Source organism: Podarcis bocagei (assembly GCF_964188305.1).
Source record: "Podarcis bocagei genome assembly, chromosome: 13".
Taxonomy (NCBI): domain Eukaryota; kingdom Metazoa; phylum Chordata; class Lepidosauria; order Squamata; family Lacertidae; genus Podarcis; species Podarcis bocagei.
This window is the reverse complement of record NC_138138.1, coordinates 56,169,101-56,190,152: the sequence shown is the minus strand read 5'-3', so window position 1 is coordinate 56,190,152 and position 21,052 is coordinate 56,169,101. Positions and strand designations below refer to the sequence as shown.

The following is a 21,052-nucleotide window of genomic DNA, read 5'->3' as shown; positions in this document are numbered from 1 at the left end:
CATAGGGCTGTAGCGTTGGAAGGGACCCCCAAGGGACATCTAGTCCGGCCCCCTGCTGCAAACGCAGGAATCGCAGTTGGAGAATCCTTGACGGACAGCTGCCTGAGCTCTGTGGATTTAATAATTAACAGTTAATAACATTAATAAGGTTATTCTTTATACCCTGCTCATCAGGCTGGGTTTCCCCAGCCACTCTGGGCGGCTTACAGCACATATAAAAACATAGTAAAACATTATTTTGAAACATATATTTAACAATGTACTGTTTTTAACACTTGATTGGCAGCCGCCCAGAGTGGCTGGGGAAACTCAGCCAGATGGGCGGGGTATAAATAATAAATTATTATTATTATTATTATTATTATTATTAGGCATTAAAAATTTAATGCATTCATCTCCTATCCTATATATACTATATATATATATATCTATATCTATATCTGTGTGCGTGTGTAATACTCTCTATATATACGTGTGCATATATTCACACAGAGAGAGTTAAAAGCAGGTATTAAAAGTATTTTTTAAAAAGAGATTAAAATCAGCAGCAGCTGAAACACACACAAATCCAGTCTGTTTAGGTCTGGACAGGGCTTGTTATTATAGTTAGCCAAAACTATACAGTACACCTTTAAAAGAATATGGAAAAATTGGATTTTTAATAGGTAAAAATTTAATGTTATAATATATTAAGATTAAAGATCAGGATAATAAGGAGGGAAAGGAATTGCTGAACTAATAAATTGAACTGGAATACAAAAAAGGGAGGTATGAGGAGGTCCGGGAAACAAGTAAATGAAAGATAAGTGGTGAAAAGATGGAATTATTTTTAACTGTTTTTTTATTTCTTATTTTTTCTTCTTTTTTATTATGTAATATTGTGAAAACTTTAATAAATATTTATATATATAAAAAAACAAATTTATAATAGCAAAAGCATTAGTGAATTCCTCAAAAAAACTTAAAAAAACCTATACACTACACCTCTTCTTGACCCCCACGAGAATATAAAACAAAATAAAAATTACATTTTCTATTATTTTTCACAAGTCAGGCGCTGGGATGAAATAGCATTTCAAGGAGAGGAAAACCAGCAGCAGTTGAAAACAACGCCCCCCCCCCACAAAAAAATCACACCCCCTCTGGAATCCCTGAGGGAAGCTCGTGAGGGGAAGGACTACGCTTCCCATGATGCTCAGCGCGGCAGGGGGGGGGGAAAGGGCGGGAAAAGTAACGACGGAGGCTGCGCGTGAGGGAAAGAGCCGTAGGCGCATGCGCCAGCTTTGGGAAGGGAAAGAGGCGGCGGAGAGGAGGAAGGAGGAGCGCATGCGCCCGGCCGCCCCGCGCTGCTTTTTCCCGGCGGCCCTTGCGAGGTCTCCTCCTTGCCTGGCTCGGGCGCCGCGCTCTCTTTCTCTCTCTCTCTCTCTCTTCTCCTCAGGCCGCCGCGAAAGCTTTTCCGGGTCTCCCCCCCTCCTTTCTAGGCCCCGCCCCCTTTTCCGCGACCCCTCCCCCACCCGCCGCTGGTGATGTGATGAGTCCGGAGCGGGTAAGTCGCGCGGGGCGGGGCTCGGTCACGTGGGAGGGGAGGGGGGCCGGGCCAGGCTCCCTCGCGTGTTGGCGTGCGTAACGTGGGAACCCGTTACCTCGAAGAGCAGTGGGGCGGGGGGGGGGAGTGCGGGGTCCCAGGTCCCAGGAAGAGGTGGGGGAGACCTGAAGTGGCAAAGAGAGGGAGGGTGGAAGAGGAGGGCTGGCTGGAAGGGGAGCTCCTCACTCAGGGTCATCCAGTCCACCCCCCCTTGCAACGCAGGAACCAGGTGGCCACGGAGCAGCGGTTCTAAAGCCGCCCCGTGAAGTTACGCTGGGGTGGTTCCCCGCAAGTAGAAACGTAGCCCCTCAGCCCACTTGCCGCTCCTGCTTCTGCATGAGTTTTCCACTTATAGCGGTGGATTGCTTTTTGGGGATGCCATTCCTTTATTAGGTAAAGGGACCCCTGACCGTTAGGTCCAGTCCTGACTGACTCTGGGGTTGCAGCGCTCATCTCGCTTTATTGGCCGAGGGAGCCGGTGTACAGCTTCCGGGTCATGTGGCCAGCAGGACTAAGCCGCTTCTAGTGAACCAGAGCAGCGCACGGAAACGCCGTTTACCTTCCCGCCGGAGTGGTACCTATTTGTCTACTTGCACTGGTGTGCTTTCGAACTGCTAGGTTGGCAGGAGCTGGGACCGAGGAATGGGAGCTCACCCCATTGCGGGAATTCAAACCGCCGACCTTCTGATCAGCAAGTCCTAGGCTCTGGGGTTTAAGCCACAGCACCACCTGCGTCCCATGTTGGTCTGCCATAGTCGAAACAAATAAAACAATTCCTTCCAGCAGCACCTTAGAGACCAACTAAGTTTGTTATCGGTATGAGCTTTTGTGTGCATGTACACTTCTTCAGATACACCTAGATGTTCATACCAATAACAAACTTAGTTGATCTCTAAGGTGCTACTGAAAGGAATTTTTTTTATTTTGTTAGCAAAAGGTAAAGGGACCCCTGGCTGCTAGGTCCAGTCGTGGCCGACTCTGGGGCTGCGGCGCTCATCTCGCTTTATTGGCCGAGGGAGCCGGCGTACAGCTTCCGGGTCATGTGGCCAGCAGGACTAAGCCGCTTCTGGTGAACCAGAGCAGCGCACGGAAATGCCGTTTACCTTCCTGCCGGAGCGGTACCTATTGATTTACTAGCACTTTGACATGCTTTCGAACTGCTACGTGGGCAGCAGCAGGGACCGAGCAACGGGAGCTCACCCCATAATGGGGATTCGAACCGCCGACTTTCTGATCGGCAAGCTCTAGGCTCTGTGGTTTAACCCACAGCACCACCTGCGTCCCCATGTTCCTTTATTACCTGGCCATAAGATAACCTTTGGAAGGCAGTTTACGATAATATAAAGAAATAACATGCTCATTAAAGAACAAGTCAAAAGCAGGTGCATCTCAATGTTCAAAAGTCAACAGTACAGTGGCACCTCAGGTTACATACGCTTCAGGTTACAGACTCTGCTAACCCAGAAATAGTGCTTCAGGTTAAGAACTTTGCTTCAGGTTGAGAACAGAAATCATACTCCGGCAGCGCGGCAGCAGCAGGAGGCTCCATTAGCTAAAGTGGTGCTTCAGGTTAGGAATAGTTTCAGGTTAAGAACAGATCTCTGGAACGATTTAAGTACTTAAACCGAGGTACCACTGTAGCTAAAAAAGAGATGAAACGCTTGCCTAGGCAGAAAACGCTTTACGCAGGTGCCAAAAGATAATACGGTGAAGATGCCTTTCCAGATATCTCTAGGCAGGGAGTTCCAAAGTTTAGGTGCTGATTGAAGCAGTTAAGCGGGTGCATGTGGGGTCAGGCGACCTTGCAGGTAAACTGGTGCCATGTTCTCAAAGGGCTTTATATGCTAATAGCAACACCTCGAACTTGGCCCCGGAGCAAACCAGAAACCAGCGCAGGTCTCGGAGCACAGGTGCTGACAAGGCCACACTCCCATCAGCAATTGCGCTGCAGCATTCTGTATAGCATCCCAGTAGTGATGTATGGAAGTGAGAGCTGGACCATAAAGAAGGCTGATGGCCGAAGAATGGATGCTTTTGAATTCTGGTGCTGGAGGAGACTCTTGAGAGTCCCATGGACTGCAAGAAGATCAGACCTCTCCATTCTGAAGGAAATCAGCCCTGAGTGCTCACTGGAAGGACAGATCCTGAAGCTGAGGCTCCAAGACTTTGGCCACCTCATGAGAAGAGAAGACTCCCTGGAAAAGACCCTGATGTTGGGAAAGATGGAGGGCCCAAGGAGAAGGGGATGACGGAGGAAGAGATGGTGGGACAGTGTTCTTGAAGAGACCAGCATGAGTTTGACCAAAGTGCGGGAGGCAGTGAAGACAGGAGGGCCTGGCTGCTCTGGTCCAGGGGGTCACGAAGAGGCGGACACGATTAAACGACTAAACAACAACATTCTGTGCTAGCTGCAGCTTCTAGATTGTGCAAAGCGCAGCCTCATGCAGAACGTGTTGCAGTAATCCAGGCCTGAAGTCACTGTGGTCCAGGAACGGCCGTGCGTGTTGCACCAGTCGCAGCGGGTAAAAGTTATTGGGACTGCCTAGGCCTCCAGTGGCAGAGCTGGGTCTTGAAGCATCCTAGGCTGCATGCCTACTCCTTCGGTGTGAGTGCGGCCGGGGAAGGAAATTGGCCAATTTCTCGGACACTCGCCCACGGTGCCTCCATCTGGCCAGGAGTCAAGCTCAGCTTATTTTTCCTTGCCTCTTGCATCCAGGGCCAGCACGGCCTCTCGTGATTAATGTGTTATTGAGAAATAGAGCTGGGTGTCGTCAGCATACAGCCTTGCTGTAGGAAGGAAGACACTGAGTGCCTGGAGGTGGTTGGAGGATGGATGGCGGCTAACAGATTGAGGTTGAATCCTGACTAGACAGAAGGACTGTTTTGGAGGACAGGAGGCGGGCAAGTGTGAAGGATTCCCTGGTCCTGAATGGGGCAACTGTGCCCCTGAAGGACCAGGTGCGCAGCCTGGGAGTCATTTTGGACTCACCGCTGTCCATGGAGGCGCAGGTCAATTCTGTGTTCAGGGCGGCTGTCTACCAGCTCCATCTGGTAGGCAGGATGAGACCCTCCCTGCCCGCAGACTGTCTGGCCAGAGTGGTGCATGCTCTGGTTATCTCCCGCCTGGACTACTGCAATGCGTTCTATGTGGGGCTACCTTTGAAGGTGACCCGGAAACTACAACTAATCCAGAATGCGGCAGCTAGACTGGTGACTGGGTGCAGCTGCTGAGACCACATAACACCCGTCTTGAAAGACCTACACTGGCTCCCAGTACATTTCTGAGCACAATTCAAAGGATGCTGAGCTTGAAAGCCCTAAATGGCCTCAAAGGCCCAGTATGCCTGAAGGAGCGTCTCCACTCCCATCGTCCAGCCCGGACACTGAGGTTCAGCCCCGAGAGCCTTCTGGCAGTTCCCTCCCTGCGAGAAGCCAAGTTATAGGGAACCAGGCAGAGGGCCTTCTTGGTGGTGGCGCCCTCCCTGTGGAACACCCATCAGATGTCAGAGAGAAAAACAACTACCAGACTTTTAGAAGACATCTGAAGGCAGCCCTCTTTAAGGCAGGTGCCACTACCGAGAAGGCCCTTTAGGAGAGGCTGCACCACCGCCTGTTTCATGGCACCAGGCTCCTTCCGCCAGATTTAATAAGCCCTGAGGGCGAATGTTTGGAAGTATTTCGGCCTCAGCTGATTGCGCGAGCTGAGAAAAACCCGCGCAGCACATCACCTGCTGAAGCACTGGGCACATCAAACAGAAATGCAATAAATTCAGAGTCAAGGTCGCTCTGAAACTGAGCAGCTTCATCCTCAAAATGTGCAGCCAGTTTGTCACAGCCGGTTCTCAAGCGCTTCGGAGATCTCTCCCCCGCTGTGGGAGCTGGTGATCTCTGGACTGTCTGAAATAACTCTGTTTGCCGGCTGCTAGAAGGTGCAGTTCAAGCAGCAAAATGAGCCTTATTTGCAACCTTTGCCGTCACATGGTAGGCACGGTCCTGTGAATTGTGCAGTGTTTGGACACTTCGGAGCAAGACTTGTTGTTATTGTATATTTATATACAGTATAAATATTGTGTACGTATGTGGCTTACAGATAAAAATAGGAACAGCTAAAAATATTGCTGTGGGCGGGGGAGTCATTAAAAAGTGATTAAGCGCTAATAGAATTAAAACTGTTTATAAATATAAAATACCTATTTGGAACATACAGATAATTACAATAAACACAGCACGGCGTTGAAAGCATTGAGTTCCTCAAAGCTACTTGGAATAAGAAGGGTTTTCACCTGCCGACGAGGGACGAGGAGGGAGCCGGTCTGACTTCTCCAGGAAGGGAGTTCCAAAGCCGTCTGGAGAAGTCGCCATTGAGAAGGCCCTCTCCAGCGTCCCCACCAAGCGGGCCTGAGAGGGGGGTGGGACTGAGAGACACCCCCCCCAAGTATCAATACCTGGACAGGGTCATATGAGGGAATGTGGCTTATTCCAGCAGCCCAGACCTAAGACTTTTCATGATTTGCGTTGGACCGAAGACCAGCAAATGGTTAAACCATGGAACTCCCTCCCACAGGATTTTAGAATTTTTCAATTGATTGATTGTGATTTTATGTGAACTGTGTTGCTTTTAATGTTGTTGGCCGCTCTGAGCCTGGCTTCGGCTGGGGAGGGTGGGATATAAATAAAATATTATTATTATTTAGGCTTTAAAAGAGAGGATTTGACAAATTCATGGAGGAAATTCAACAGCCACTACTTGCACTCAAATCCTGCTTGTGGCATCTGGCCACTGTGAGAAACAGGATGCTCTCGCAGGTAGGCCGTTGTCATGATCCAACGGGGCTATTCTGATGTTTTTAGGAGGGCAAATGGCTCCACCATACCAACCGCTGCAGAATCCTGCTGCGTTCCTGAGCTGGGAGCAGAGGAAGGAAGGAGCGCTGCGCTGTGCGCCCCCCTTTGCGCTAGGTCGCTTTCTTGCCTGCCTGCTACTCCTTACCACCTGTGGCTACCAGGCTAGTGCTTAAATGCAAGGGGGTGTGTTAGGCTGCCGCGGCACATGAAGGCAGAGGGACTAAGGAGGCTTGGAGCAGCAGAACTGGGGGTGTTCTGGGTGGGACCCCCTAGGAGAGAAGCTCTTGTGAGACCCCTTTGCCGATTGCATGGTTCATGTGGTGCAAACTGGTGAGAGGCGGGGAGAATCATCTCCGCTGCAGCTGTGGTGTTTGGCAAGGTGTGGAACTTCTACCTGGATTTTCCTTTCCAGGCGGCTGATAAGTGTGGCACAAATCTAGGGCCAAAAAGGAAGTTGTGCTGTTTGTTCTGAGCTCCTGGCTCATCAGAGAGGCTTAGTTTGAGGCTTTGCTCCAGAGGCGCTCCCCGTGGGTAGGAAAGGCAGCTGTGAATTTCCACTTCCCGAACAGTGTGAGAGGTCTGAACACCTCTGAGAAATGGGGGGTTGCCAAGGCCTGAACGGCCTGCCCCCAAGTCAAGGCAGCACACGTCAAGCAGGCATGGGGAAGGGGGCACCACAGGTCATCTAGTCCAACCCCCTTGCAGATAGCATTATAATAATAATAATTGTTATTATTATTTATACCCTGCCCATCTGGCTGGGCCTCCCCAGCCACTCTGGGCAGCTTCCAACAAAGTATTAAAATACAGTGGTCTGTTAAACGTTAAAAGCTTCCCTAAACAGGGCTGCCTTCAGATGTCTTCTAAAAGTCTGGTAGTTGTTGTTCTCTTTGACATCTGGTAGGAGGGCGTTCCACAGGGCGGGAGCCACCACTGAGAAGGCCCTCTGCCTGGTTCCCTGTAACTTGGCTTCTCGCAGGGAGGGAACTGCCAGAAGGCCCTCGGAGCTGGACCTCAGTGTCCTTGCAGAACAATGGAGGTGGAGACGCTCCTTCAGGTCTACTGGGCCTTTGAGGCCCTTTACGACTTTCAAGGTCAGCACCAACACTTTGAATTGTGCTCGGAAATGGACTGGGAGCCAATGTAACTCAGGTATATAAGCTAACCCCCAAATGGCACCTCAAACCACAACGGGACGTCTGTTCTCCAGGGGGTTGGGCTGGATGACCCTCGAGGTCCCTTCCAGAGCCAAAGTCCTCTGATTCTATGACCTCAGCTACATTGCTTGATTGTCTCTTACAACAATTTGCTTGTTCCCACTTGCAAGAAGGAGAAAAACACACCATGCTTAATAAACTAGGGATGAAAGTCCTCCTGTTTTCCATTCCACTGTCATAAAGTTCTTCCTGAAGTTCACAGACATGTTTGGGTAGAACTGGGAAGAACCTGAAGCTCTGTTGGCAATACTTAGCTTTTTTTGTTGTTTAGTTGTGTCCGCCTCTTCGTGACCCCCTGGACCAGAGCACACCAGGCCCTCCTGTCTTCCACTGCCTCCCGCAGTTTGGTCAAACTCATGCTGGTAGCTTCGAGAACACTGTCCCACCATCTCGTCCTCTGTCGTCCCCTTCTCCTTCTGCCCTCCATCTTTCCCAACATCAGGGTCTTCTCCAGGGAGTCTTCTCTTCTCAGGAGGTGGCCAAAGTCTTGGAGCCTCAGCTTCAGGATCTGTCCTTCCAGTGAGCACTCAGGGCTGGTTTCCTTCAGAATGGAGAGGTTTGATCTTCTTGCAGTCCATGGGACTCTCCAGAGTCTCCTCCAGCACCATAATTCAAAAGCATCCATTCTTCGGCGATCAGCCTTCTTTATGGTCCAGCTCTCACTTCCATACATCACTACTGGGGGAAAAACCATAGCTTTAACTATACGGACAGTAAATCAGCTTCCTGGGTTCAGACCAAGAGATACGCTGGGTTTTCATCAGGCCTGCGCTGAGCCTCCACAAATGGAATCTCGCTTGCTTGGCAAAACCCCGAGGGCTTGACTGCACAGCTGTCTGCCCTGCAGAGGCCACGCCCTTACCTTTCGGAAGGATGCTCTCAGCCCCCTGCCTGTTGCTGTTCCCTCTTGGAACAGGTGTGTTTCCCGTGTTTAAACCTCGCTAGGCTTCCTTGCACAGAGCCGGTGAAGTTGGGAGTGGGAGATGGGGACCTGGCACACGTTCTTGGGCTCCTGTTCCCTAGCGCCATGAGCGTGGTCGCTTGGATTTCACAATAGAAGTTTGCAAAACTGCACAGCATGGAGAAAGTGGATCAGGGGTCAGCAAACTTACCGCGCCTCGGGCCAGTGTCTCCAACGCTGATCATGTGGGGGAGCGCATGCACACACACAATTTCTGGCGCACTTCCGGGTTGGAGGAGCACCGGAAATAGCTTGTGTGCATGTGCATGGGCCTCCTCCGACCCGGATGTGCACTGGAAATAATGCTTGCGCATGCACAAATAACGCTTGCTCATGCGCACAAGTTATTTCCGGTGCTCCTCCGACCCGGAAGTGGGCAGCCGCGCAGCGCCGATAAGAGCGGGCGGCTGCGGGGGTCGCCGTGGGCCGGATAAACGAGTCCCTTGGGCCTTATCCGGCCCGTGGGCCTTAGTTCGGGGACCCCTGAAGTGGATCGAGGGCTGTTGTATTCTCTCTACCTCTCATAAGACTAGAATTTGAACTCTGAATGTTGGAAGATTCAGGACAGATTACAGAAAGCAGCACATGGTTAAACTGTGGAACTCCCTGCCACAGGAGGCAATGGCAACCACCAACCTGGATGGATTTAGAAGAGGACTGGATAATTTCATGGCGGGCTGTTGATGGCTCCCAGCCAGGATAGCTGTGTTCTGCCTCCACAATGCCAGTTGCCAGAGGAGGGGAGAAGGCCAGGATCCTGCTTGTGGGTTTCCCATAATGGACACCTGGTCGGATGCTGGACCCGACTCTTCTCACATTCTTCATCACCACATCCGTTTGCAGGCTCCCTGTCAAGCTCTGGGTGTTTCCTAAGAAGAACTGGTCATGTAAAGGCATGCCCACTTGCCTGCTGCCGAAAACTCCTAGGATCATAGAATTGTAGGGGTGGAAGGGACCCTGGCGGTCATCCATCCCAACCCCCTGCGATTCAGGAGTCTCGGCTTAAGAATCCCTGACCAGCAGGCCATCCAACCTCTGCTTGAAAACCTCCAAGGAAGGACAGCTCTTGCTATCAGAAAGTTCTTCCTGAAGTCTGGTCAGAATCGCCTTTCTTGTAATGTGGAGTTGGCTCTCTGGCTACCCCTGTGTGTTTTGTGGTGTAGCCGTGGGAAGCCCATTATTATTATTATTAAATTTTATTTACACCCCACGCTCCACAGCAAAGACTGGGCTCAGGGCGGCTAACACCAGTATAAAACAATTGATTGAAATACAACTTAAAAACAAGATTAAAAGGCAACATTAAAATGCAGCCTCCTTTCAGTAGGAACTCAAATCAAAAACTTTTGGGGGGGGGATAAAAATGTCAAGTCTTCACCAAGGCCAGCTGCCCAGAGCCACTGCTGCCAGCCAGAGTAGTCAGTACTGAACTACGTGGACCAGTGGTCTGTTTGAGTATAAGGGAGCTTACTATTCTGAGTCTCCCCCGGCCTCTCTTGCTAGTTCCTCCTGCAAAGGGCTGTCAGGGGAGAGGCTGGAGTCTCCGGTGGCACAACTTGGGCTGCGGCGCATCTTGTCTTAACCTGCCCGGCTTCTTGGCGCACCTTCGGCTGCCTTGCTGTAGCCCACTCAGACCTGCCCAGAGAACCCAGGTGTCCTGGCAGCAGAACAGAAGAGGGGGGGTGAGCTCAGCCCCCAGAGCGGTGCAGATGGGCTCCCGGCGCCCAGCCCAAGCCCAACTGCCGGATCTGTGCCCCCCGAGGGAAAGCTGTTGCGCTGCAGATGAGCGATAAAAGCCGCTCGCGTAATCAAAACTCCCGTCTCCTCGCCACTCCCAGGTTCTGTGAAAGAGCCGTTCCTCTGGAGGGGTGGGAGGGGAACTTCCTCTGCTGTGCCTGATCCGACTGGGAAACACGGCTGCAAGTGCAGAGAATTGGAGGCTAACGGATTGAGGTTGAATCCTGACAAGACAGAAGTACTGTTTTTGGGGGACGGGAGGAGGGCAGGTGTGGGGGACTCCCTGGTCCTGAATGGGGCAACTGTGCCCCTGAAGGACCAGGTGCGTAGCCTGGGAGTCATTTTGGACTCACCGCTGTCCATGGAGGCGCAGGTCAATTCTGTGTCCAGGGCAGCTGTCTACCAGCTCCATCTGGTACCAGGATGAGACCCTCCCTGCCCGCAGACTGTCTCGCTAGAGTGGTGCATGCTCTGGTTATGTCCCTCTTGGACTACTGCAATGTGCTCTACATGGGGCTACCTTTAAAGGTGACCTGCAAACTACAACTAATCCAGAATGTGGCAGCTAGACTGGTGACTGGGAGCGGCCGCCGAGACAATATAACACCGGTCTTGAAAGATCTACACTGGCTCCCAGGACGTTTCCGAGCACTATTCAAAGTGTTGGTGCTGACCTTCAAAGCCCTAAACGGCATCAAAGGCCCAGTAGACCTGAAGGAGCGTCTCCACCCCTAATGTCCAGCCCGGACACTGAGGTCCAGCTCTGAGGGCCTTCTGGCGGTTCCCTCACTGCGAGAAGCCAAGCTACAGGGAACCAGGCAGAGGGCCTTCTCAGTTGTGGCACCCGCCCTGTGGAACACCCTCCCACCAGATGTCAAAGAGAAACACAACTACCAGACTTTTAGAAGACATCCGAAGGCAGCCCTGTTTAGGGAAGTTTAAAATATTTAATGCTGTATTGTTTTTAACACTTGATTGGAAGCTGCCCAAAGTGGCTGAGGAAACTCAGCCAGATGGGTGGCGTACAAATTATTATTATTATTATTATTATTATTATTATTATTATTATTAAACTGGAGAGTTGGGAGGGGGCCCCCAAGGGTCCTGTAGTCCAACCCCTTGCAATGCAGGAATCTTTTGCCCAGCACAGGGCTCGAACCCACAGCCCTGGGATTAAAAGTCCCGTGCTCTCCCGACTGAGCTATCCCCACCCTACAAAGAAAAAGTAGAATCGCAGAGCTATAGAGTCACACGGGACCTTCAAGGGCCCGCCACCTTCTGAGGAAGAAAGCTCTTCCTAACATTAACTTCGAATGAATGGCTTCGACGGGAGTGGGATTCCTTTATCAGGAGCGAAGATCCCTGCTACCCACCTGTGGGAAAATGAGAGGTCAGAGCAATCCCCTCTAGGAAAAAAAGAGAGAGAGGAGAGCGTTAACCTGCGGAACTCCCTGCTACAGGGGTGGTCACCAACTTAGGTGGCTATAAAAGAGGACTAGGCAAATTGTGTTTGGGTTAGGTAAGCTATGTCCTGATCTAGCAGGTTTGTTCTTTTAAGAAGACAGAGGGGAACCTTTTTTGCAGATTCCCTTCATGGGATAAGAGGCGCGAGGAGTTTGGAAAAGGCCAGATAGGGAGAGGCTGGGAGCCGGGACACCTGAGCTGCTGCCCTTCCCCCAACCCCCACCCATGGGTGCTCTTGAACGCATACTTTCTCCCCGCAACACCAGGAAGCTCAAAACTGGATCGCGGGCTTCCTCTGCCAAAGCAAACCAGCCGTTGGTTAAACCTGCCGGTCTGGAAATGTCGGTGTTTATATCTCCTTCCCCAAAACCGTGTGCATGAAATCCTTTGGCACTCACCTGGCCAGGGACGGAGTAGCGTTGGCAGGTGCATGCACAGGTGTGTGCGTGAGAGAGAGAGAAAACAGAGAATGTCAGGGCACGGAGAGGCAGCATGGTGCAATGGCTAGAGTGTCAGACTAAGACCAGGGTGGAAAGGATTTGAATGCCCCTTACTCAGCCCTGAAAGTCACTGGTTGACCTGGGGGGCGGTTCCGGCCTTCTCTCTGCCTAGCCAACCTCGCAGGATTGTTGTGGGGGATGAAACGGGGAGCAGAGGACCATGGAGCCCCACTGTGAGCTCCCTGGAGGGGGAAAATGTGGGAGGTGAGTGTAATAAATAATGTGGAACACGGGACTCTGTTCACAGAATCACAGAGTTGGAGGGGACCCCACGGGGTCATCTAGTCCAACCCCCTTTCATTGCAGGAATTGAACTGTTGCGAGGGGTTGAACTTGGGAGAGGGTGAGCAGAGCACCCCTGAAGATGCTCTGGGCTCCATCTCCCTGCTACAACAATGCGATGTCAATATAAACTCATTATATAATCTATACAGAACATTGAACAATATGAAATATGCACTCTCTGCAAAACCAAATAAACAGAAATCTTCCATATAGATGGGGTATGTACTTTTGGTTTTATTTCATATTGAATTGACATTATATTTCATTCGTATAGTTTATAATTGAGGGACACGGGTGGCGCTGTGGGTTAAACCACAGAGCCTAGGACTTGCCAATCAGAAGGTTGGTGGTTCGAATCCCCGCGATGGGGTGAGCTCCCATTGCTCGGTCCCAGCTCCTGCCAACATAGCAGTTCAAAAGCACAAAGTGCAAGTAGATAAATAGGTACTGCTCCGGTGGGAAGGTGAACGGCGTTTCCGTGCGCTGCTCTGGTTCGCCAGAAGCGGCTTAGTCCTGCTGGCCACATGACCTGGAAGCTGTATGCCGGCTCCCTCGGCCAATAAAGTGAGTTGAGCGCTACAACCCCAAAGTCGGCCACGACTGGACCTAATGGTCAGGGGTCCCTTTACTTTATAGTTTATAATAATTTTAGTTATTGTAAGTTACAGTGTATATGCAGGTCGTCGTTTCAATAATTCAATTGCGGTTTATGAAGCATTTCTGTATCCTGCTGCTGTGCTGAAGAAGAATTCCACAAAACAGTGGCTATATCCAAAATCACTGTTCACTATGTCTCTTTGCGGACCACTTCAGCAGCGTTGGACGTTATAAAACAAAGCTTTACAGCTTGTTTTCACCAGATAAGACTCTGACCCATTGCTTATCTCAGAGACTTTCATAGCCCACAAAGACTTTCAGAGACCTATAAGACTTATGTTTATTTGCTTCTAGGTTTTCAAGAGAATCCATCAAGAGTGCATATTTTGTGACTTTCAGAGATACAGAAGATTTCTGTTTATTTGGTTTTGCAAGAATGCATATTTCATATTGTTCAATGTTCGGTATAGATTATATAAAGTTTATATTGACATCGCATTGTTGTACTTACTGCCTTTGGATATTACTGGTATCTGTTTGCGACATGGGGGTTTAATTGTTTGCTGACTCCATCTCCCAGCTGGCAGAGCTTTCTGGAACATCTGGAGGGCGCCCGGTTGGGGGGATAAGCAGAGCTCTGCTGGGCCAAACTTTTTTTGCGGGGGGTCCTTCTCCTGGCTTCTGCAGGCGTTCCAGCGGGAAGCTAAGGATAGCAGGAGGCTGGATCAGTTTGGCCTGATCCTGCGTTGACTCTGCAGTACGAACCCCAGTTCCTGGAAACCTCAGGAGCAGAGAACGTGCCCTCCTGCTCGGACCCTGCTTGCACGACAGGCCGGCCGCTGTGAGGGCAGGATTCCGGCCTGATCCAACAGCCCTCCATGCCCTCGATCCAGGGACAGAGCCACACCTTCCCACCTCCTCTAGATACATTGAGCATTTCCCTAATGCCCGGACGCCCGTCTCTCCTCCTGCCTTCAGCCCTGGCACCCCCTGGCACCCCCAGGCACTGCCCAGCAGTCTGCGGCCTTAATCGTGACCTTCCCTTTCTTTCTCTCCCTTCTGCAGTTCCTCAGCAGGCTGCCTGCCTCTCCCTCCTGGATGTGGCCCGTCGACCCAGGACCCTTCAGCTGACACAGTGACAAAAGTTGCCGTGAGTTTGCTCTGGGGGACGGATCCAGACGTGTGCGTTGGGCTTGAAAATGCTGAAAGCAGAACTTCAGCCCTGTCCTTTCCCTCTCCTCCACCAGCTGCCTTTTCGGGCAGGCTCTCCCAACCCAGGAACACGGCATTGTGGTCAGGAGTTCGAAACCACAGGCCTCCAGGGGCTGCGAATAGCCGGCTGGGCTGAGGTTTTGCCCACGAGGACAGAGAGAGATCTGTCCCAGGCCTCCTAGAGAGGGTGTGTGTGTGTGTGTGTGTGTGTGTGTGTGTGGTTTATCGCTGAACAGATGCTTCTGTGGCACTGGGCGGACAGGGGAACCGGCCGGGACGTGGTGTTTGCAGAGCTTGCGAGAGAGTCGGGGAAGGGACGTGCGCGGCGTGACTGCGGCGAGGAGGGCCCCTGGGTGCCCTTTGCTGACCCCTTCTCTCCCTCTCTGTCTGTCTCAGGAGCCTGGAAGTGGAGTAATTGCGTGACCCACAGGAAGGAGACATGGAGAGAGCGGCCGAGGCGCACGTCAACCGTCACGAGGAAGACGAGATGGTCAGTGTGTGGTGGCGCTTCCTGGAAAACGCTCCAGAGCGTTCCCCTAAGAATGGGAGCGTCCTCTAGCCCAGGCACCCCCAACCTTCGGCCCTCCAGATGTTTTGGACTACAGTTCCCATCATCCCTGACCCCTGGTCCTGTTAGCTAAGGATCATGGGAGTTGTAGTCCCAAAACAGCTGGAGGGCCGCAGGTTGGGGATGCCTGTTCTAGCCCAACCGCCCTGCAGTGTGGCGACTCTCGATGCTGCTCCTGCTGCTGATTTATAGCATTTATAAAAGTAAAGGGACCCCTGACCATTAGGTGCAGTCTCATCTTGCTTTATTGGCCGAGGGAGCCGGTGTACAGCTTCCGGGTCATGTGGCCAGCAGGACTAAGCCGCTTATGGCGAACCAGAGCAGCGCACGGAAACGCTGTTTACCTTCCTGCCGGAGCGGTACCTATTTATCTACTTGCACTTTGTGCTTTCGAGCTGCTAGGTTGGCAGGAGCAGGGACCAAACAACGGGAGCTCACCCCGTCGTGGGGATTCGAACTGCCGACCTTCTGATCGGCAAGCCCTAGGCTCTGTGATTTAACCCACAGAGCTACCCGCATCCCTTTTGTTATTTATATACTTCCCTAATACCTGCAGGTCGCAGTTCACAGGATGAAATCATGATACAAAAGCACAACATACATAATCAAAATACGAACAGGAGCAACCCAATAGCTCCGTCCCCCCCAAACACATTTTAAAAGGGCATTGAATGTCTTTTATATATATGAGAATTTATTTGTTTGTTTTTTCAGATTAAAATTTTACAGTCACTTCTCGAACGTACAACCTAAAAACAAGATTCCAGGGACTCTCTTCCCTCCTCCCCTTCGTGGGAGTCCTATTGTCAATCATTTCCTCCTGCATCTTCTAAAATAATCCAAATCTTTGTATTTTCTTTTGTTGCTATTTTCTCTGTTTTCTCTCTTTGTAACATTTTGAAAATTTTAATAAATATTTTTTTTAAAAAAACACCTAAAATAATCCAAATCTTTTACCTCTCCATTGTGTCCAAAATTCACCATTAAACTACAAGTGCTGTTCCAGTCCTTCTAATGATTTTAACCGATTACTAAAATGCCCAGAGCAGGGTGACGGAGCAGAGGCAGTTGGGGGCATGGCCTGGAAAGTGTACTGAGGGCCACGCAGAGGGGTGCCGGGGGCCACATTCACTCCCTGGTTGCCCAGGGTCTCCCATTTCTCTGTGAGAAAACCCTCTGGCTTTTCCTCCCTCCTTTCCCCCCTTCTGCGCAGGAAATCTCCGGCTACAGCCCCTGCTGCTGGAAGCTGGCGCTGGTCTCGCTGGGCACCCTTTGCAGCGGAGGTTTCCTCCTCCTCTTCCTCTACTGGCTGCCGGAACTGAGCGTCAAGTGGACCTGCCGCGCCGTGCCGCTGCGGGACGCCCGGGTCGTGCTGCTGAGGACCACGGTAGGCGGCCTTGGACTCTGGGAAGGGCCCCTCGCCTCCCACCCCTGACCCCCATCGCCCTGTCTTGCTGTTTCGCCTGGTGGTGCAGGGTTGCCAAGCGTTACCAAGGGGGTTTTTTTTGTTTTTTGTTTTGGATAACATTTTATTGATTTTCCAAAAATAACAAAACGGAGGGGGGGGGGACAGAGGAAAGGAAATCATAGCCAAATTAAACCATCATTTTCGGTCGACTCTTGGTTCCTTTATAATATACCGTATTTTCCGCTGCATAAGGCGCACTTAGTTTTTAGAGGGGGAAATCAAGAAAAAAAATCTTATTTCGCCCCCCCCCAGCCCCAACGAGCATCGGACAGGCTGTGCGCAGCCTTTCCGCTTTTCCCAGAGCTGCTGGGGCTGCCGGGGGAAGCCTGGGTTCACCCCCCCCCCCAGCCCCAAAGAGCAAAGAAGCCAAGTCAGCGAGCGGGATCCATCCCGTTCGCTGTCTTAGAATCATAGAATCCTAGAGTTGGAAGAGACCCCAAGGGCCATCGAGTCCAACCCCCTGCCAAGCAGGAAACACCATCAGAGCACTCCTGACATATGGTTGTCAAGCCTCTGCTTAAAGACCTCCAAAGGAGGAGACTCCACCACACTCCTTGGCAGCAAATTCCACTGTCGGACAGCTCTTACTGTCAGGAAGTTCTTCCTAATGTTTAGGTGGAATCTTCTTTCTTGTAGTTTGGATCCATTGCTCCGTGTCCGCTTCTCTGGAGCAGCAGAAAACAACCTTTCTCCCTCCTCTATGTGACATCCTTTTATATATTTGAACATGGCTATCATATCACCCCTTAACCTCCTCTTCTCCAGGCTAACCATGCCCAGCTCCCTTAGCCGTTCCTCATAAGGCATCGTTTCCAGGCCTTTGACCATTTTGGTTGCCCTCCTCTGGACACGTTCCAGTTGGTCAGTGTCCTTCTTGAACTGTGGTGCCCAGAACTGGACACAGTACTCCAGGTGAGGTCTGGCCAGAGCAGAATACAGTGGCACTATTACTTCCCTTGATCTAGATGCTATACTCCTATTGATGCAGCCCAGAATTGCATTGGCTTTTTTAGCTGCCGCGTCACACTGTTAGCTTGGCTTCTGCCATAGCCGCGCACAGCCTCTCCCGGCCAGAGGGGTTGCATGCGGCTATGGCAATGTCCCTACCTCCCGCAAAAGCCCACAGGAGCCGCACACCCTTTAAGGAGCGCATGGCTCCTGCGGGCTTTTCTATGAGGAGGGAGAAGTGACTGACTGGCCACGTCAGTCCCTTCTCCCTCCTAGGGAAAAACTCGCAAGAGCCGTGTGTAGCTTGTGTGCATCTCTTGGGGGCTTTTCCTGCCTGCCTCCCCCTGCCTTCGCTCCATAAGATGCACACACATTTCCCCTTACTTTTTAGTAGGGAAAAAGTGTGTCTTATGGAGCGAAAAATACGATACTTGTTCCTGCATGTCCATAAAATCTTACATACTTAACAATCCAAGTTTAAAACCTCCTTCATCTTATTACAAGTGGCTTTTAAAAGTTATACTAATGTAAAGATCTATACCCAAATCTTCCAGTGTTTTATCTCCTTGCTTCTTCTAACGAGCTGGCGTCTCAGCAAAACCATAATAAATCAGAAATAGACCTCTCTTCATTTGGCAATGTTGCAAAACCATCACAGTATTTCACACAGTCGATTCTTTCAAGCACTGTGTAAAGAAAATCGTAAGTTCTTGTTGAACCCCAGCAAACAATGTTTTCAGTAGGGGCTGAAGCGAGTGCAGCTGAAGGTGTCAATAGGCAGGGAGTTCCAGAGGGCAGGTTTCGCCGCAGCACCGAAAAATCTTGAGTTTGTAGGAAACGTGGGTGACCGCTCACCCTTCCCGCTGCTTCCCTCCCGCAGGACGAGTTCCGGACTTGGTCCCGGGTCCGGGTGCGCTCCTTCTTCGCTCCCGGATCGAGCCCGCTGGGCTTCCCGCAGGTGCCAGAGAGCAAGAGGCCTCTCTGCCAGGCTGGCCCGTTGGAGGACTGGGATTGCGAAGAGGGCAATCTTCTGTCCCAACCCACCTGCGGGGAGCAGGCAGAGGTGAGCTGGAGGCCTTTGGGAGGGGGTGGGTGTCTCTGCTGCAGCCCTCCTCTCTTCCCCCACCCTCACGGACACCTTTCTCCCCCCCCCCCCAGATTCGCTTTTTCGTCCACCAGAATTCACGCTACCTCTGGAGCCCCGAGTCCCAGTCCTTCCAGCGGCTCAGGGCCCTTGACGCTGGGCTGTCGTGCTCCTCCCTGCACACCCTCCATGGGGCTGGCCTCCCTCGCAGCACCCAGGACTACCGGTGAGTAAGGGGAGAGGTGCAAGGGCGGGCTGCGCCCGTGCTGAGCATCTCTGGGCAGGGGGTGAGACGGTTGCGACGGAAGGAGGGCGCCCAAGGAACCGTCTCCTTCCCCCTTCCTTGCCCAAAGTGAAAACCGCTTGCTTATTTCCCTGGCAGACCTCACTACACTCACTGAGACCCAGGAACTCCTGAGACTATCGCCCCCTACATTTCCCAGGCAGTTCCCTTGTATGGCGGTACCTTGGTTCTCAAACTTAATCCGTTCCGGAAGTCCGTTCCAAAACCAAAGCATTCCAAAACCAAGGTGCGCTTTCCCATAGAAGGTAATGCAAAACGGATTAATCCGTTCCAGACTTTTAAAAACAACCCCTAAGACAGCCATTTAACATGAATTTCACTATCTAAGGAGACCACTGATCCATAAAATGAAACCAACAAACAATGTACTGCAGTCACACAATCAGTCAGTAGCTGAACTGGGTTCCACACAATCACAAAAACAAAAAAAGCCACAAAAACACAAAATAAATAGCAAAAACAGGCAGACCTCAGTAATCAACACAGAAACGTAACACTCAAAACTGAGCACATTCGGGTTCCGAAAATAGTTCGCAAACCGGAACACTTCCAGGTTTGCAGTGTTTGGGTTTCAAGTTGTTTGAGTACCAAGGCGTCTGAGAACCAAGGTACCACTGTAAGTTACTCGGAGAGTAAGGGCAGCCCGTGCTCCCCACGTCTCTCCCAGATCTCAGAAGAGTGTCCTGGCCTCTTAGCTCTGATCCTAAACTCCCAGTAGCAGGAACTCCAACCGTCTGGGCATATGGTGGATCCTAAAAAACCCAAGGTTGGCAGTTGCACACACACACACTCCGGTGGTCAAATTAGTAATAAAAATAATGATGATGATGATAATAATAATAATAAATTTTATTTATACCCCGCCTTCCCCGGCCAGAGCCGGGCTCAGGACAACTAAGACCAGTAAAATTACAGTAAAAACATGATAGGAAAAAAACCAATTTAAAATACAGATTAAAATGCAGCCTCATTTTTATAGTAGCCCATAGATCAAGACCACAAGGGGAGGGAGACTTAAGGGTCAGACTGAGTCCAAACCAAAGGCCAGGTGGAACAGCTCTGTCTTGCAGGCCCTGCGGAAAGATGTCAAGTCCCGCAGGGCCCTGGTCTCTTGGGACAGAGCGTTCCAACAAGTCGGGGCCAGTACTGAAAAGGCCCTGGCCCAATTGAGACCAATCTAACCACCTTGCGACTTGGGACCTGCAAAATGTTGTCATTTGTGGACCTTAAATTCCCCCGTGGGGCATACCAGGAGAGGCGGTCCCGTAGGTACGAGGGTCCTAGGCCGTGAAGGGCTTTTTTAGGAAACTTTCTTCAAAATAACCGGAGTAGAGGAAAAGCAGGCAGGTCAGATCAGAACACAAAACACACCAGAGCTCTGTGGTTCCAAAACTGGACCAATCATTGCCTATACACAACACCAGAGTTGTGGTTTACTCACAAGGAAGCAGTTACAGATGGGTAGCCGTGTTGGTCTGCCATAGTCCAAATAAAAAAATTCCTTCCTGTAGCACCTTAAAGACCAACTAAGTTAGTTCTTGGTATAAGCTTTCGTGTGCATGCACACTTCTTCAGATACACATGTGTATCTGAAGAAGTGTGCATGCACACGAAAGCTTATACCAAGAACTAACTTAGTTGGTCTTTAAGGTGCTACAGGAAGGAATTTTCACAAGGAAGCAGCAAGGCTGCTCAGCTCCACAGAAGGTCTGGTCTAGGTCCCTGGTGGTGGAAGAACCTTTCAAGGAGAACTCAGATTTTTTAGAAGCCTCTCTCCCTTCTCCTGGAAGGAGTGACCTCCGGCTCTTTCTGACCAGTGAGATTTGGAGTCCAGTTGCTCAGGTCCAGAACATCAGGTGTAATGTGCTGGTCTCGTGGGTTACCCAAGAGGCAAGGTCCAAGTCCGGTCCGTGGTCAAAGGTGCAACGAGGCAGCAGTCTGTAGTAGCTGAAGCTGGGTGCAGGGCAAGGAGCGGGCTGAAGTCAGGAACAGGCATGCAAGCAAGGAGCCAGGATGGGGCAGGAGCTAGCAACCAACAATCCTGCTCCCGCAACTTGGGACTGGGGCTGGCCGGCTTTTATCTGCCCCGAGGCATAGGGCGGCCCCGATCCTCTGGTGACTCGCCTCTCCTGGCCTGGAGGCAAGCACTCCTCCTGCGGGAACTTAGTTCCCTCCACCTCTCTGCCCTGAGCCTCTGCAGCTCCGGAGAGGCTGGAGGGTTACCGGACCCAGAGGCAGCCTCACCTTCCCCTGACAGGGCTGGGAGAGGAGCACCTG

General features: G+C 51.2%; 1 protein-coding gene across 2 annotated transcripts in view; it reads left to right on the top strand.

Annotated features, from left to right (window-relative positions):
* The first annotated feature begins 1,311 nt into the window (after positions 1-1,311).
* Positions 1,312-21,052, top strand: part of LOC308572000 (polyamine-transporting ATPase 13A3-like) — a 61,507-nt gene continuing 41,766 nt past the window's right edge. Inside the window, exons 1-6 of one of the 2 annotated variants that reach the window (XM_081167723.1) lie at positions 1,312-1,546; positions 14,257-14,341; positions 14,800-14,893; positions 16,185-16,358; positions 18,268-18,450; positions 18,546-18,697. In XM_081167723.1, coding sequence (XP_081023849.1) covers positions 14,843-14,893; positions 16,185-16,358; positions 18,268-18,450; positions 18,546-18,697 — 560 coding nt within the window. In that variant the 5' untranslated portion in view covers positions 1,312-1,546; positions 14,257-14,341; positions 14,800-14,842. Of the gene's footprint in view, positions 1,547-12,034; positions 12,236-14,256; positions 14,342-14,799; positions 14,894-16,184; positions 16,359-18,267; positions 18,451-18,545; positions 18,698-21,052 lie in introns of those variants that run through there. The other variant, XM_081167724.1, reaches the window with a different exon arrangement.